Source organism: Pseudoliparis swirei, chromosome 15, assembly GCF_029220125.1.
Source record: "Pseudoliparis swirei isolate HS2019 ecotype Mariana Trench chromosome 15, NWPU_hadal_v1, whole genome shotgun sequence".
Taxonomy (NCBI): Eukaryota; Metazoa; Chordata; class Actinopteri; order Perciformes; family Liparidae; genus Pseudoliparis; species Pseudoliparis swirei.
Window position 1 is genome coordinate 6310644 of NC_079402.1, and position 19090 is coordinate 6329733.

Sequence of the window (19090 nt, forward strand, 5' to 3'; positions counted from 1 at the left end):
TGAGGTAGTCAGTGATCCAGGAGATGGTGGACGCATCCACACCGACCACCCGCAGCTTCTCACTCAGCAGCAGTGGCTGGATGGTGTTAAATGCACTGGAGAAGTCAAAGAAAGTGACTCTCACAGAGACACCGGTTCCATCCAGGTGCGACTGAGCTCGTTGCAGCAGGTAGATGATTGCAGTGAGACGCGGAGAAAATGTGAAGTGGTGCTCTTCGCAACAAAACATCTTTGATGGACGTGTCGCGTCTCGGCCAATCAGCGTTCAGATGTCGACAGCGTTTGGGAAGTTAGGTTAGCTTGAATGTTAGTCCGCTACATCTGCTGCTGTCACGCTGCACGGTGTAGCGATACTAACAAAGTACCCGTACGTTAAAAACGATGTGATTTAGCATATTTTTAGTATCGATACTTCATTAAAAGAGCGATCAGAGCTCACACGCTGCTCCGCTCCATTAAATGCTGTCTGCACGCGCAGCGCTCACAGCGAGTGGCGCGCGCAGCGCTCAGCCGTAATGCGCGCACACAGGTGAGCACACTCTCACCTCACACCAGCACTTTTTGTCGTGTGAAATAGAGCCAAACTTTAGAACGCCTCTGCCTAGTTGCCATGTTTGCTGCAGTCTGAAGAAGAAACTAAAAAAGTTTGCGCATGCGCAACGCCACAGAGGACCGTTAGCAGAACCGTTAAAGAATTTGGCTGACGATTCCAAACAATCGGTTCATCCCTACTCACTTAGTCAAACGATGGGAAAGCTGAATCAGAATCCGGCTTGTTGAGAAAGACAAATATTTTTTTCCAGAAAGAAGAGAGATAGGGACAGACACACGGAAATAGAATATAAGCACACACACGTACAAACGGAAAGTTAACGGTAGTTGAAGGAATCTTTCCACCACTAGTAGTGCTAATGAGCAGATATTCCATAATCTGCTGTGTGTTGTTTAATTCAGTTTATTTGATATAGCCCAAGATCACAAATTACGAATTTGCCTTTATGGGGTTTACAATATGTTCACATACGACATCCCTGACCTTTGACCTCACATCGGATCAGGAAAAACTTCCAAGAAATTGAAAAAAAAAACTTCCATGGAGAAAAAAGGGAATAAACCTTCAGGAGAGCAACAGAGGAGGATCCCTCTCCCACGGATGGATAGAAGCAATAGATGCCATGTGTACAGAAGGAAGCATTACAGAGTTATATAAACACATTTAATGAATATGAGTGTGTTAATAGTTCGTAGTAGGCATGGACCACGATCCAGACCTCCTCAATCCATGAGACAGATGGAGGTAGACGCATATAAAAAATGCAAAATGCACATTTCCGCCTACGATTTCACACTTATCCAAGTATGTATATTTGTCCGACCAGAGATGTAGACTTTTCTTATAGGCAAGCAAACTGTTGGTAGTTGGCCATAAACAGAAGGCTGTGTGTCGTAAACTGTAGTAAAGCCCACAGAGATGCATATTCCGAATGCGCCGTATGCACTGTCCATAGAATGTTCCACAAGCATGAATAATATTGGCATATCTCACATCTTAGTCGGAAAACGCTCCACTCATCATAATGTTTAATATCCAAACAGAATTTGCTGTTTACATGAGCCACATCTTCTGAATAAACATAAGCATGGACATAAACAAACAAAATAATCTTTACACACCTTCAAAACTCAACAGGGTACATCTCGAATTCAGCTAAGATCACACCGTAGATATGTGATATGAGTGTTTTCGTCATGTGAGGTAACATACACACAAAAGCCACACAGAGGTGACACTTACACTTTTTAAATGTTTCAGTTTTAAAATAGAAAAGGCCATTAAGATATTTATTTATTACATATTGGCCAAACCGATATATCGGCAGATATCAGCTTTTTAATGCAGATGTACTGTACCTTTAATTTACACAATAAACCAAATCTAGTCTAATGATACTGATCTGGGCACAGACTGCTTTAAAAAAAGACTCTTTGAATGACACCAACAGAGATTCTCTGCATCACTCATCGATGAGTCGACTGCTTTCACAAATCCACCGTGACTGGCTCCCTGCGCGTCAGGTGCTGGCTCATATCTGTGAATGATTCGATTATGTCAAAGCCCATTGGTGCTGGAGGCGCCCGCATCGTCAGACAGCGCGGAGCGCCAACCCATGCCATCGCCCCGAGACATGCACACACATGCCACTGAAACCCACAATAACCAATCAATGTTATAGAAGCATACAGGGTTTTTTCATGGCTGGATTTCAAATTGACACACACACGTGACCCTTGCGATGTCCCCCTGTTTTCTGCGTGTTTGTGTGAAGCGCTTAACGCAAGCTTTCTCTGTTCGCTCCCGTTCCTGCTGAGCCAGTTGTTCCTTTCTGGCAAGCTGCGCTCAAACATCCTCAGTGTCCTCAAACGCCCGCCGCCCCACATTGACTGGATTGGTAGGCCTGCCATTAACAACTGAGAGATCTCAAGTGTATTCGAGTGTCAGCTAGATCAACTCTGCCTGTTCGGATAATACAATATTAGAAAACGATGTGGAGCAGTGAACCAATCGCAGCTATGGGGAGGAATTTGCTTTGGGGCAGAATAGAGTCGATTTGAAAATGAGAAAACATCTGCGTTCAGAGATTGAAGCCAGGATGTAGAGTTCGTGATAAGCTCGAATGGTTAAACGACTGGACTGGTATCATTGCAAAAGTTGAGGAACTGAAGGTGCCGAGAGAATTGGACTCAGAACTTTGCGGCTGTGGCGAACAATCTGGATTTGATCTAAACCACGAGAGAACAGAACAGTCCTAGGGTGTTTCCTTTTTACTGCCGACATTTGTCTTCCCACACAGTTTGGGAAGAAAAGGGAGAAGAAGTGAGGTAGAGAGGAGTGAGTCACCGCTGCTGGTCAACAACCCTGCAGATATCTCCCAGCCCTGTTTGTGACAGCCGAGCATAAAAAAAAAGAAAATTGCCGTTTATGGCCATTTTAGAGACATCACTGTACTTCCAGTCCAAAGCACGCTACTCGACCCATGAGATCACCGTGACGACCACCGTCACCAGACTCCATCTCTCTAGTGTCCACCGCGTGCATGAGAGCAGTAACTCGATAGTGGGTGTTTATTCATATTTAGAGGCCTGAGAGAATTGAACATTAGTGGACACTTAAGCCGACGTGAAGACGTGTGAGAATTACTGCGATGGGGAAGCATGAAAGCATCCCAGGTAGCGGAATGTGAAGCTGCACGGATGAATCCGCCCAGTGAAGAAGGAGCTCACAGTTACACACCTGCAAACTCATGAGGGGGGAAAAAGGTGACAGGGGGGGGGGGGGGTCAGGTGCAGGTGACTTTCTTTTTTTGTCGCCAAACCACATCCACGTCGTGTGATGACACCTCAAATCTTTTATAACTACGGTCTTTTGATTGTTCTGACCGCAAATCTAAATAATAGTAACAAACATTTTCAGAAAAAAGGTCCTAATAATAGTAATAACAACTTTACATTGTCATATAATATGGTTTAAGTCATTCATGAACCAACTACCTTTTTTTTACTTGTGTGCTCTGCTGAGCTTTGAGTCTGTTCTATGAGTCTGTTCCTTGAGTCTGTTCCATGATTCTGTTCATTGAGTCTGTTCCATGAGCCTGTTCCATGAGTCTGTTCCATGATTCTGTTCCATGAGTCTGTTCCATGATTCTGTTCCATGAGTCTGTTCCATGATTCTGTTCCATGAGTCTGTTCCATGATTCTGTTCCATTAGTCTGTTCCATGAGTCTGTTTCTTCCTCTACCTGGTTGTCATCCTAAAATTATATATACCTGCCATAAATATCATGATACCCAATACCAGAATACAATACAATAATATGAATACGATATACCATGAATACGATACTGGTATATTTAGTTATAGTAGTAATAAAATATAAAACATGATCGTGCGCTCTATTAATGAAGTATCGGTGCTAAAAATATGCAAAATCATATCGCTTTTTAACGTACTGATACCTTGTTAGTATCGATACACCTTGCTACATGACAGCAGTAGATGTAGCGGGCTGACATTCAAGCTAACCTAAACCCCCAAACGCTGTAGACATCTTAACACTGATTGGCCGAGACTCGACACGTCCCACCAAAGATGTTTTATTGCGAAGAGCACCACATCGCATTTTCTCCGTGTCTCACTGCAATCTCAAAAACGCCGGCCGGCCAGTGTTTTCTTAGATTTTTTTTAACAAAAAAGAAACAGAAAACATAAATCAGACAATCATATTCAATTTTATTCTTATTTCTTTGTGGTTATTTATTTTTCGTAAAGCAATTTAAAACTCTTTACATGTATAACTTATTTCTTTGTTTATTTATTTCAAATTCAAAATTATATTTATTGATTTTTTTTGTGTACAGGCAATTACAGATCGAACCCACACAACAAAGAACAACTACAAAACGCGATTAAATTATATAAATTATGGGGGCATTTGTTGCCCCTCTCATAGTGATATCAGGGGCAAAATTATATTTCTTAGGGGCAGTTTTGCACTTTGCCCTCGTGTATTTCCGACGCTGGTCATATGTTTTCTTTTCTCCCTATTCTGTTCCATAAAAAAATATTATAAAATACCTCTGGCAACATCCCGGTGCTCCTTAAAGACGTGACTACACAACTTATTCTCATACAACGGTACGTTTGACATCTTCCCAGCGATGCGTGTCAATTTCCGCTCGGTACATGCGTTCAGCCTTTTTTAAAATAAACTTCTCTATTCACAGGACATACTTAATTAGGTTTAGGTCGCTTAGGTTAGAATAACCACGGTAGTGCCGGAACTAATCAAGTGACCGCGATGCTTCCCTAAGCTTAGCTGAGTGATAGAAGAATGACCGATATCAGAGCTCAGACAAAGGAAAAGAAACCTCCGTAATTGGGTTAGCCGTACAACCACTGAGTGCTTTCTCAACGAGTGCTCGTCTTGGAGAAACCTCGTGGAGCCATGTGTAGCCGACTTATGTGTTATGTAAGTGAGCATTAGCAACAATCACCTGTTTTTGTCATCATCGGGGAAGACGACTGATGAAGCTCTGACAAAAAGACTAACACGACGAGCAGCTCCCCATTCGGTCACCTACGATCTACGCCTCTTTTAAATCGTCTGAGTTTAAGTTAGCAAGCTTACGATTGGAGGAGGTTCCAGAACACGTAGTGTCCCCGACAAGTCCTCAAATGAGATGACAAAATGTGCGTTTGACAATGTGTGTTGGGGTTGAAACGACTACTTTGTTGAAGTTAGGGGAACATTGTGGTTTACGGTTTAGATATGACTACATGGTCATGAGAGTAAACATGTAAGTTAGACCCTTAAGTTAAGGGAACAACTGTGGTCATTAAAAAAGACAAAAATAATGTATGTCAGCTGTCGAGAGTGTGTGATGTGGAAACCGCCCCACCGATACCCAACCGCACACACCCCTCCCCTCCCCCAGTGTAACTTTGACAAAGCTGGACGACACAATGTGATCCTTTAAGCCATTTAACCACGCGTTTAGGGGATTCTGCAGCGCATTGCGTGTGACGGAGGACGGCGCAACAAGACAGCGCCGCTGGTGAACAACGTCATGAACCTCCTAACGATGCATTTCTCCACGCGTGGAAACTCGACACGGTCGGCCATTGAAAACGAATACCAAGTCAGATGAGGGAAGAGATCCACATCTCCTAATGTGATGGCTGGTGAGCAGAGACAGAAGAAAGACCAATATCAGAGCTCAGACAGAAGGAAAAAGTCCTCCGTAATTGGGTTGACCGTACAACAATGAGTGCTTTCTCAACGACAAGCCTCGTGGAGCCATGTGTAGAGTATGAGTTATGTAAGTGAGCGTTTGCAAGTGCGTATGTGTCTCTCGACACATGAGTGTTGAACCATGTCTACCCGCACTTGTGCATATGTGTGTGTGTGTGTGTTTGTTGCTGTAGTCTGGTCTCCATTATTTCCTTGGTTTTTTTCCCCATAGCCCTCTGTTCTCTCTCTCATATGAAAGCCCATTTCCACAAGGGAAAGAGAGAAAAAACTAAACACAGCTTGGGATGATAATGAAAAAATAGTATTCCTGGTAAAAGAGAGAAAGGAGAAACCAAGTCAAAGTTTTGACTGTCGAAAAACCAGGATGTCAAAATTAGAACGTGAGGACATCATGTCACATCGGGACAAATGTAATCTTCTTTTTTTTCTTACTTTGAACAACATTTGAGCATTTTTGCTCTGCTCCTAAGTAAAGACCGTCCAACACAAGGAAAACACAAGATAAACACTTCAGAAATACCATTGATCCAAATCAAAGACCGTAAAACATGTTTTATTTGTTCTGTCACGCTCTACAAAAATCAGATGTTTACTGCGATTAAGTTTTATTTGACAATAAAGCAACAGTTCTCATCACAGGCTTTATACGTTTATTTTTTGGTGGCATTCTTCCAATTCTTTGGCTTGTGTATTTGCACACAGCACAGGGGCTGCCCTGAAATAGTGTTTAGGGGGCGTTACCTATGTAATGATAAGCATCTTTCGGGAACACATAAGGCGATCCAGACTTGTGGTGCATCTGGACTTGACTTCTCTTATTTTGTCTCTAATTAAGAAGAAATATCTAATTGAAGAGGACGTCGCTGCATGCGGCCAAATATAACAGGACACTCTTGCTGTGGCCACACCCATACATTTCCAGATTTTCCCGGCCAGCACCGGAGTCGTGTTTATTTACTCTCCTCCACTGACTTTCCATTCCTCACGTCTCTTTTCCCTCCATGTGGCATTTTCAAGTCCTTACGGGGCAAACCGATTCACTCGAGCCAAACTATCTGTTTGTTCATACAATAGACACAACAATTACCCCTCTGTGGGGTTTTATGTGGTAAACCGTGCACTTTTGTTGTTGTTTGGGCATAAGTAAAGGGGGCATTGTTTTGTGATGGCGGGTGTAACACAAGTGACCGCATACCCATGGATCCAGAAAGGAAATGAGAAGATCCGAGGTTGAAACCTCTCCGGTCATAGCTTCACACAAAGACTGTTTTCTCCATTCAAAACAGAACATCTCATGTGAAAGAAGCAGCAGGTTGTATGAAACTAGAGGAATTGTTTCGCAATGTTTTTTTTTTTTGCCTCACTCGGACAAGAATTTGGGGTTGTGGTTAGGTTTGATTTCACGAGCGTTCCCATCGGCTCTAAATCAAAATGAGACGGTGATGCTAAAAGCAGGAAACATTGTCTAATAATAAGCAATCCTACAGCTTGTCAGAAGTATTTTTTTCTTGGTTTTGTTTTTTTGTTCCGTGCTGAATCCCGTTCAGAGAAAGATGTTTCCCTTCCAGACAACAAGCTCAGACAATTTGAGAAATGTATCAAACTCTGGAGAGTCTGCCTGCATAGCTGAGAAGTGAGGTAAAGCCTTCGCTGCAGCTGCCGCCTGCAAAACCCTCACAGATAACAGGCCTGCCTGTCAATATCCCCCCCCCCCCCCATGTCTCTGCTCACCCTATTTCTCATGGAGACAGAAATTGGGACCCCCGCACCACCAATTATTTTTACTATGAACCTGACGTTTTAGTTTCCTAACGTTACCTAACTTAAACCATGGTATGATTTTTAGAACCAGATCAGAAAATAGTCATCTGTGTCATGCATCGATGACATCTGGACTTTTATTTTGAAAGCGTTGCCTTTTTTCTGTGAAGTGAAAGAGTGACATTGTCTCAATATTAAATATATATGTATATAATTATTTGTGAAAAGTAGTTAAATGATAATAGTTTTTTCACCCTCCCATCAGATGATAAACTAATTAACAATTATTACACTTACACAACTTCTCCAGCACTATTTCGCTTTTAAATCTCTGTGGTGCTGGCCTGTTGAATCAATGGCATATTTCCCACTTTCCCCATGAGTGTAAAACCAAAACACATAAAGAGGAGAATAATGGGAAGTGTTGACATAGATAAGAGTGCGTCGATTTAAAGGTAATTAAGGCTAATGGAATGATGATGTATATTTAATATCACCATGCATTTGAGTATATTTATGATTTAGAAATAAGCCTTTAAGTGCTATTACTGGTATCCTAATGCACCCGCAATAACAAAGTACTTGAAAACACTGGATGACAAAAGTACTTTGTACTCAAAGAGTGTCATTAATAAGTTGTAGATGTGGTTGTAAAGTGACATGAGTGTTTTTCTTTTCTAGACTCATGGTGCGGTTCTTAAGTGATAGATGGAGACGTGGTTGTAGAGTGTGTGCTTTTTTCCCCTTCGTTTCAACACAGACCAAAACCATCAACAATAGCTCCAGGCAGAGTGGCTTCATGTTAATGTGCCTGTTAAGATCCCATCAGCGGTTGTGTACATTTCAAGCGCCAAAAAAATGTCTGCTTCTTTACTTTTTTGGTGATTTAGTGGAGGGCGAAGAAATACAAAGACGTGCCTGGTTCAAACCCAGGATGTCACAGTAACATGACATGTGTAGGGTGGAGATGACGGGATGTATAAATGTCAAGGCGAAAGTGAAAAGACATGCCAGTTTGATGACATCACCAGTACTCAAGTTTAGGACCCAGTGAATCACACTGTCTCTCATAGTGAGTCAGTCTAAGACCAAAGCAAGTCGTCACTGTTTAAATGCATGATTTACATTTGTTTAGCATTACGAGTCAAGAATCCAGGAAGTCAACGACTTACGTCGAAACCCTGAAAATACACATTTTATTAAATATATACTGATTTGGTGAAATACAGTGCTGTCCGTTCTCGTGGTAAAAGAAAGTCAGGCCACCGTCACATTGTTGTGGCATTAGCTGAACATTCAGCCCAAGTGTTTCGTCAGTCTCATGAAAATGCAGAAAGAAACCAGGAATTAGTGAAGAACATGTGCTTGATCACTCATTAGTAACAGTGACTCATGAGCAAAACAAAGGCAAAACAATTCTCAAGGGCCAAAAAACTTGATACTAATCATCAGTGAAATATGTGTCTTGTTGTAACTGGATGGACCCAGATCAGCCTCACAACTAATAATGTACATGACAAATTAGTGAACATTGTACAACATACACTCAACTTTTCCTTCAGTCCAACCATGTCAGTAACGCCTGCCACTTCATGGGGGTCAAGGGTCAACAACGAGAATGGGAATAGCTTATTGTCTCCCCCAAAAACGGTATCGAAGAAGTCGGCATGGTCCCATTGGGTTATGGACTGGTGTTTAGAATCGTTAAATTTAGCATTTTGGCCACTTTGGATTTTGTCCGTCTCCCTTTTGGCATTTTGTCTGTCGCCATCTTGTTTTTCGACAACCACCAATGACATTAGAGCAGCGATTCCCAAACTGTGGGCCGTGAAGGTACTGCAGGTGGGCCGCGAGAGGTCATTTACAATAAATAAATAAAATATTTTTAATTTTCAATTTTGAAAAGTTTGAAATTAATATAAAAATATTTATGATTTAAATTACGTGTTATTCTTTTATCTGACCTATTTTTCTGACCGCCAAACAAAACAATGTCAAATGGGGCGCCCTCTTGTAGTATTAAAGTAAATATATATGAGCTCCGGAGAAATTGGTATACAAAACATACATTGTCGGTTAATACATTTTTAATCGGTTAAATTCTGAAGGTCATTTAATCATCCCTTGTTTATGTTTTGATCAGAGTTGTGATCAGCGCCGCCGCTCCCATAACGCGCTGCGCGTAGGGCACCAAGTCCTGAGGGGGCACCACAAAATAGGCAACTAAAAAAATCCTCAAAGTTATAATAATTATAATGCCGATATTATTTCAGTCTAGAAATATTAGGCGCCTTTTAGGCATGTATATCACAAAACAGGCAGAACAAGAGAGATGTTTAATCGCTCAGCACCCCCCGTTAACACTTCTCGGGTCGCATCGTCCTGCCGTGATGCCCGACACATCTGCGCACACAGGTGAATACACTCACTAGCACACCCCCCCCCCCCCCCCCCCCGTCGACAACACTGGTTGTGATCAAAGGCTTGGGTGGGCCGCAGAAGATTTTCAGATTTCAAATTGGGCCGCGGCATTCTTGAGTTTGGGAACCGCTGCATTAGAGAGTGGAGCAACCGAACGCTGAAAAGGCTACAATGGACCTTCATGAACTGAAAACACACAGAGAGAGGATTAAGGCTATCAGACACGGGCAACTCCCAGACCGGACAACGCTGTGGTAGGAAGCAGTCAATCACCTTGTAGCCCCGCCCTAAAGCATACTCTGCTTTATGGTCTATTTGACTCTAAATGGACCATAACTTACTCAACGAATATCATGCTGTGTTGAAGAAGAGTAGAGATTGAGACCATAAATTCATGTTTACAATGTTGAAAGAGGGAATCAATCAGAGAACTCATTTTCTCATAGACTTCTATACAACCAGAACCCCCTCGTGGGCGTTAGAAAGAATGCAGGTCTAAGACACTTCGGCATTGGCTTCATTTTTCAGAACTGGAGATTGCTGATTGTTTTCCAATTTCAAGTCAAATTAAATAAAAAGCGACCTTCGGAACAGAGCTCTCTTTTATAAAGAACTTTTTTCCTCAGCACCAATTCCAATTTCGTCCCTCTGCTTTGTGTTTCCTCAGGCGCGTTCATCGTCTGCTGGACCCCCGGCCTGGTCATCCTCCTCCTCGACGTCTTCTGCGTCAACTGCAACGTCCTCACCTACGAGAAGTTCTTCCTGCTCCTCGCCGAGTTCAACTCGGCCATGAACCCCATCATCTACTCCTACCGCGACAAGGAGATGAGCGCCACCTTCAGGCAGATCCTGTGCTGCCAGCGGCAGGAGAACGTCAACGGGGCGGTGGCCGAGGGCTCCGACCGGTCGGCGTCGTCCGTCAACCACACGGTGCTGAGCGGTGCCGCGCACAACCACCACCACCAGCACCAGCAGCTCCAGCAGCACCACAACCACCACAACAACGAACACTCGGTGGTGTAAAAAAATGAAAACCGGCTGGAGATTACGGGGGGGGGATTAATCCAGCTGCTTGAAGAAGGTAAATTAGTGCTGGAGATACTGACTGAGAGAAGATGAGCGGGAAGGTCGAGAGGGACTGCGAACATGAAACGAACTAAAGACCGCAAGGTGAGAACTTGCATGATGAAGATGGGGGGAGGAGTTGATGACGAGCTGGATGAGATCGCAGTGAAGAAGAGGACGGCGACTTCGATAACTCCGAAAGGCTGTTAGTATTTCTGCTTAGTTGTTTATTAATTGTTTTGAATGTGTTGTCATGCACAGTGCTGACATGAACTATTTAAAAGTAATCTGTGAAATGAAGGTAATGCCAGTACTCCAGTGTTCTCTAACTTTGTGTCCTGTAATTTCAGACTTCTTCCCCATTCTTAAGAAAGATGTCTTTACATCATACAGACCTGTTACATTCAGACAGCATCACACTACCATCAGACTCTTTTCAGAACACTTCTTTTTCTTTTATGTTTGGGAGGAACGATAGCAAAATATATATATTTTTTCTCAAAAGTATTTGGATCCATTTGCGGAGGTTTTAACTGTTCCAAAATGCGGGCGTCAAAGTGAAACATGTACGGGACATCCTGCTGATGCCCATAAGATAAATTAATATATCAATACTGGGATGTTTAACATGTTTAGCGACCTATCAGAAATAACCATTATGGATTGTTTAAGTAACCAGAGCCGTTATTCATTTCCGCAGCAGAAAGTGACCTCGCGACCTCAACTTTAGAGAATCTTCTTCCTTTCGTCCAATTTAAATACATGAGGCATCCGGGATCTGTTGTTTGTTCCCTCTAAGGAATTAGAGACAAGTTGTTCCAGGGATCTCACCAAAAAAGGGGAGGATGTTTGCGTTTTTCGAATAGGCCCCGTGCCACGGTGTTATGTGGAGACAAGGTGATGGTCATCCCCGCTGAATGCTAGCAGACTCCGGGTCATGACTTGAAGTGCGCCGAGCTGTCTGCCTCTCGTGGGTTTTTTGCGAAGCGTCTCGGCGAGACTCAAAAGATTATTACGTGAAAGCACAATTCAACGGGAATGTGAAAGTACAATTGAATGTTTCCTGATTGTGAGAGGTGACAGGGTGGGCCGTAAACATCTGTTTTCCCTTTTGGACGTACCTGAAGATAGAATCGGTGCCTGCTTGTTCTTGGCAAACTCAAAAGGTTACGGTAGTCTATCTGACAGTTATATATATGAAGTTATATTTCAGTCTGGACCAATGAGGTCGACTGACCCACAGACTGACAGCCCAAGAGCATTGCCTTACATAGAGCCACATTGCAAGCCAATAAAAGTCCAGTTTGCAATTGGTCAGTGGTCAATCTTTCCATTGTGTTCAAAAAATGATCATTATTATCATTTGAAGAAAACCCTGCCTACTAAATGTAACTGATGAGCACCATTTCAGCTCAGCCGCTAATAAATATTAGCTGAAAATCCCAAAACACCAATTTGCATCTGTTATGCAATATTCATTACAATTCCCATAATTTTCATATGGGGAAAGTTTTCTCCTACATTACTATAGTCTTTAGAAACACTCGAAGGAAAGTATGTAAATATCGTTCCTGTTAACCAGAAACTGAATGTCATGTCCACATTTTTTTCTTTTGTTGCTGCGGCAGTGTTATTGGTGATATGCTGCAATACACATTTCCATCCAAAAATAATATATGACGTTTGATTTATGTCACTACAAGATGGTTGGAGTAATGAAAATGTTGTTGTTTTTGTGAACGAGTTGTTATTTGCAAATTCTGCCGATACAAATAATCCCCCAACAATTCTGTATCTCTGCCTCACCCTCCTCATGGCGTCTTGACCAGAGGGACACGCCTTGCGTTTAAAGCGTCCCAGGGATTTAAAGGTGCAGCGTGTAAGATCTGGCGCCGCCTAGTGGCGAGGTTGCCCACTGTAACCGACTGAAACTTCTTCCCCTTGTCAAGCGCGTAGGGGAAATTCGGTGGCCGGCGCACAAAATCTAGAGCCAGAGATTGGTTGGTCCAATCTGGGCTCCTGTAGAAATGCAGCGGCCTGCTCCGTAAAGAGGACCAAGAACTTTCCTCATTCTGAGGTCAACAAAAACAAAACAATTCTCTTTTTCGGGTGGTTTTCCCTTTAAAAAGAATACTGTACATCCTGCAAACGCTACACGCCGTAACCGTAAGGTGGCACATTTTACAGATTGGACTCTGTACTTGTCTCATGTGTATCCTGGTCACAGTGGGGTTCTGATCACGTTGATATTTATTGGAACAACTGTATAGACTTTCTTTTTTTTGCCATAACACAACATTAATAACTTTTGGTAGTCTCTTTCTTTTTTAAAAGGCACTGAGTCTTCAGGCAATACTCTTGAAGAATGATGATATCTTATTTCCTCCACCGTCTGCTATTAACTTGAGACTCCACTGAAGTCAGTCGTCCTAGTGATGCTGTGACGTACGTTGTTAGAAATCGCCAGCTGAACGTTTTTAGTTTTCTTTGTCGTGACTCGAATCAAAACACATTTTGGCCAAAATACATAGACCAAGCTCCAAACAAGCAACCAGAAAAGGGAGAACCGCTGCCAAAAGCACAGATGTTTTCCAGGAAGCAAGATGTGTGTCAGGGGTTTAAGCTGCAGCGCTGAAATGAAGTCAGCTGGTGTGTTTGTGCCTGTCGGAGTTGGTCAACATGTCGCCCTGTTTATGAGACAGCCTTAAGTTCTTTTATCTAGAAGGATAAAAGACTTAAGCTGATTCTATTTGTCACTGCTTCACGGCCTTTAAATCTACGAGTTGTGCCTTTACACTTAGAAAAGAATATATAAAAAGTTACACCGCGAAAACTCAACAATCTTAGATATTTTCTTCTGAGACCATTAAACTTAATTCCTTTAGTTTTGCCTTTAAGCTTGACCAGGGGTCCCCAAACTTTTTCCTGAGAGGGCCACATAACGTTTCCCTTGTCTGCTGGAGGGCCAGCTGTAAGCACTGCGCGTGCAGACAGCATTTAACGGAGCGGAGCAGCGCGTGCGCGCTGATCGCTCTTTTAATGAAGTATCGATACTAAAAATATGCTAAATCACATCGTTTTTAACGTACGGGTACTTTGTTAGTATCGCTACACCGTGCAGCGTGACAGCAGTAGATGTAGCGGACTAACATTCAAGCTAACCTAACTTCCCAAACGCTGTGGACATCTGAACGCTGATTGGCCGAGACGCGACACGTCCCATCAAAGATGTTTTACTGCGAAGAGTACCACTTCACATTTTCTCCGCGTCTCACTGCAATCTCAACGGCAGCGGGCCAGGTGAAAAAAATAATAAATCGGAACGCGTCTCTGGTATTGTTCAGGGGGCCGGTCCAAATATGGAGGCGGGCCGGATTCGGCCCGCGGGCCGTAGTTTGGGGACCACTGAGCTTGACCATCCTTTACTTTTGTTAACTTCACAACCCTCCATATTTGACATTTATTTTCACCATATTTCTCAAAGTAACGCTTCAGGTTATATATTAAAAAAACAACTAAACGTTCTTTCTTTGTATGCCTCTGTTTACCAGTGTGTCATTCTTTTGTACACCGTTGTAAGTATATGTGTACAGTGTGTATGTATATAAAATATATTATTCAAAGTTAATCACCAAAGGGAAAGTGTTTTTGTGTTTGTAAATTTACATGTTTATAATCTGTCCAAACGTACTGTAGGATTTTGTTTATGGTTATTGTGACATAAGCTCTTTTGTGTTGTGAGCCTAATTAATGCATTTCCTGTAGACTATTACGGTTATTAACTTGTTTGTGACCCAGAACTAGATATCGATGCTTGCAGTGCCTTCCAGTGCCCCTCCTGAAAGTGTAACATAAAACAGTGGTTTTTTACCGCCATTTCTGGATTAAGGTGTGCGTCGTTGCACCTGTAGTCACACCCATCAGTGATGTCACCGTGTCCCGGAGTACGCGGACAGTTGAACCAGTGGCGGTCAGCGAATACAAGATCTCCCGGTGGTTTTAACGACTCTTTATTTTGTGTGTGTTGCTGACAACATAATTTAAAAATTTAAAAGTACAGCAAAGTCAAAATTGTTACTTTTACGGAAAGTTTGATGTATGTTTTTTACTTACATTTTCACAGCCTCAAAACATTATATTACATGAGCACAAGCTCTTAAATACAGATGTCAAAACACCTCCCATTATTTTCTATGTGAGTCCACACGTCAAAGTCCCTTTCCCAGCTTCAATGTACCTTTCCTGAAAAACTGTTTCATCGCGTTAGCTCCCCAGATCAGCGCATCCCTGCCAGTTTTATCACGTTAGCTCCCCAGATCAGGGCATCCCTGCCAGTTTTATCACGTTAGCTCCCTAGATCAGCACATCCCTGCCAGTTTTATCATGTTAGCTCTCTAGATCAGCAGATCCCTGCCAGCGTATCCTGACTACTTCTGCCTTTATTGTGTTGCACTCAATAAATGTTGTCATTTTCATACGAAAAACTGTTAATACCCAAAGTGTTTTCACAGAATGATTATATGTATGCCATCAGAAGCAACCGGCGAGATCTTCCTTACCTGTTCTTCCGAACTGAAACATTTGCTTTCAGATGTTTTTTTGTTGTCACGCCTTAGATTTAACAAACCGTGTACCAGTTGTTTGTGGAACGTAAACGTGATTTCCATACTATCTATACACTGTACGGGTCCAATATCAATAAATGTCCACCCAGAGTCATAGTGTTGATATCCCAACAACAATAAAAACATGAGAAAAGTCTGAATTATTGTTTTCTTTTTGTGTGCAAATTGCTTCACATTAATGTCACTGACATTATTGGAATGTTTTTTTTTTAAAGGTCGTGCTTCATCTCACACGTTCAGCCTTGCTATCGCTGCTACTCTCTGCTATCCAGCGTTATTGTTTCTGTGACATTGGAAAAAATACATAAATGTGGGGAACGTACACAGACAGGGGTCACAGACAGGACAGACTGATAACGTATGCTTCATGACACGCAGATTTCTTTTGGGCTGGACCCAATAATAATCCGTAGACCTCGAGGCCGTTCACACGTTGTTGACTGCCCTGACTGGCAGCAGAGGTCCGTGTGCAAAACCTGTTTACGCGTCATGAGACGGACACATTGGTTCACAGCGTGGCTCGCCTGAAACCTTTCGCCACAGGACATTAGAGGGTATTTAATAAGCTAAAAGCACAATAAATATGAGACATTCAACGTCAAGTGAATATCAACGTTGCTCCATGTCTGCAGAATGTGTGAATAGGCAACTGTTAATGCAACTTAATAAGGGAATAGTATGTCAGTGTTCCTTGTCACTCCCGCTGCCCCCATATGGACAATTACAAATTAAAAAAATTAAATGATCACGGCTTTAATAGATTACGAAAGTTTGTGTGGTCATGAACATCTTCTCTGCAAAAAAAATGATATTTTGTCTGGGTTGTCGTCTGTGTTTATTTTGTCGAGGAGCGCAAGTCTTTTTGTTGAACCCGTGGCGGACCCCCACCCCCTGAAGGGGTTTGCTTCAGTTTCTGTCCGTGTTTGTTTGTTGACTCTAAATAAAGTGAAATCTTGGCAAGCTCCACTGGGTTTCATGTGAGGACTGCATCCTCTTTTTAGTTTTTCTTGTTGATGGCAACCAAAGCATTCGGCTCATGTGAAGGTCTGGTAGAAGCTGGACCGTTCATAAAGCTGCAAATCAAATCCTCTGGAGCTCATAGTTGGGTTTTTTTCATTACAATCTTGCATAAACATCTTACTCCCACTCACATATTTATTACCAGCAGCCAATCAAACTGAGCAATCAAGTTCTATTCATAAAGCATCTTTCAAGCAAGTTAAATGTGATTTATTGCCTGATGATGCTTTTGCTCTTGAATAACAGAAAAGAAACCTCCCGCCCAAAAAAAAAAGAAATTACAAAGACAAAAGAAAAACAAATCGGACAAATTAAATTCTGAAAACTGGACATTTGCAAAGTGAACTGCAGAGTATGGACTGTGTGCACAAAGCACTGCGTGGGATGCGTGTTTGTTCAACGCCACTCTTAGGATGTCGTGTGTGACACGAATTTAGCGGCAACAGCAGCAACATGTTTTTAGAGGGAAGAATGTTCTTCATGTGTATGTGTGTGTGTGTGTGTGTTTGTGTGTGTGTGTGTGCATGTGTTTATTGTTCCACAGCTTCGGTACGCTAGCCTGCAGCCGACTGATATATGTCTCTCCGCTTCCTGTTGCTCCACCGTACGGGCCAATCGGAGCCGACGGGGGCCACACGGGAAGTTGCTGAGCGACCGTCGCTGAGCGAGGGTGTCGGGAGGTCACATCTCCGCCACATTGTCAATGCAGACGCCGGTTTCGCGACGTGGTTTGGTGACGGACGAATGCGGCGTCCCCTTTGACTGCGTGATAAGTCAATGACCACGGCGCATCGGAAAAGTCAACAAGACGTGTAAAGGCGAGCCAGAATGTCCAGGAACTGCAGCGTTGAACAATTCAGAAGAATTCAACACACTTGACAAGCAGCCGGCCTTCTTCTTCTGAAGCGTCATCACATTTCTCCGCCGCAAATGTACCGAACCAGAGGAGAGTATCGTGACAAAACAGGAAGTCGTAATTATTTAATGGAAGTAGCTGTGAATCTCGGGGTCCCTCTGCAAGGGAGCGAGTCCGTTCAGATAAACCTTTCCGGGACAACCAGGTGAATGAGAGTTCCTTCTCAGCGTCAGCAGCTCAAAAACATTTTGGCTAAAAGCTCTGAGAGACGGCGACAGGGAGGAGGAGGAACCGACTGCAGCCATAGATAAGAAAAGGGAAACAGAATGGCGAAGAGGAGGTTAGGGAAGGAAAGGGGGGAAGGAGCCATGAAGGTAGCATAGTGGCGTAGTAGGTACATACGACGGGGCGCTAGCGAGCTGCTTATTGGCGCTCTAATGCTCGAGAGGCGGGACATCTTGACGGATGGTGCTCTGAAACCGTCCGTCAGATAGAGACTTGACATCAACATCAACATACTGGACATATTACCCAGCAGTCCTCACTGTATTGAATCAAAATTAGAATAACAATAATACATGTTTTATAGCACTTTAAAGGGTACTCAACAGCGATTTACATGATAAAAACATTTTAATTGTATACGTCATATGAATTGTTTATAATATTTATACAAAGCCCGCCCCTTCCCGAGATATCAGCTACTTCCGCTTGAGACTATGGTTTCAGACTTTTCAAAATAAGAGCTTCAAGAAACAGCCATCTATCTCCCGAGGGAAACGTACCTCTCCCATAATAAAAACATCCAATTCATACAATCAGCAACCTATAGTTATGACAATAAGACATCATACAACCAACATTACAGTTACGAATATAATACAGTGACCATCATTTCCTATGCTTTTATATTACATCCTTCAGAATGTTCCTCATAATATCCCCCATGTAAATTATCTTTATATGCATTGTTTAAGACATAAGACTTCCTCTTTTACATGTGCAGGTGTACATAAAATCCACTACAACCTAACATTAACCCTTAATTGATTGATCAAATCATGATGGCGGTAATGAACACGTATGACGTGTGTGCTGTTGGGGTTACTCGGCAATAGATCACCTCTTGAGTTTGATAAAACAAACGTGCATCTAGTAAATAGAGAGATAACGCAGCTGAAGACGACAAGGAAGTAGGAGTGAAGGAAGGAGTGGATAGGGTGCAGACAGTGAAATCAGTAGGAGGAGGAGAGCGTGGAGAGGGGGGCGGAAGTGGGAGTGAGACAACCTGCTCCAAAGTTTAGACGGAGGAGAAGAGGGATGACGGGTCCGAGGCCAAACTCTGGGCTTCCTCCTGTAAACAGTTTACATGGTGGACGCCGTCCTCCGTTTAAATGGCGGACTGGAGTGGCAACGCTTCAACTCCCCCTGCCCCCCCCCCCCCTCTGAGCCCTCTTGTGGCGAGTAGAAACACAGCAGCCTTCACATGGTGAAGTGCTTACTTTATGTGTGTGTGTGTGTGTGTGTGTTATA

General features: G+C 42.8%; 1 protein-coding gene across 1 annotated transcript in view; it reads left to right on the forward strand.

Annotated features, from left to right (window-relative positions):
* Nucleotides 1–15821, forward strand: part of lpar1 (lysophosphatidic acid receptor 1) — a 42990-nt gene extending 27169 nt beyond the window's left edge. The window contains exon 3 of the mRNA XM_056432872.1: nt 10659–15821. Within this exon, the coding sequence (XP_056288847.1) occupies nt 10659–11014 (356 nt within the window). The 3' untranslated portion in view covers nt 11015–15821. The remainder of the gene's footprint in view (nt 1–10658) is intronic.
* Nucleotides 15822–19090: the final 3269 nt, after the last annotated feature.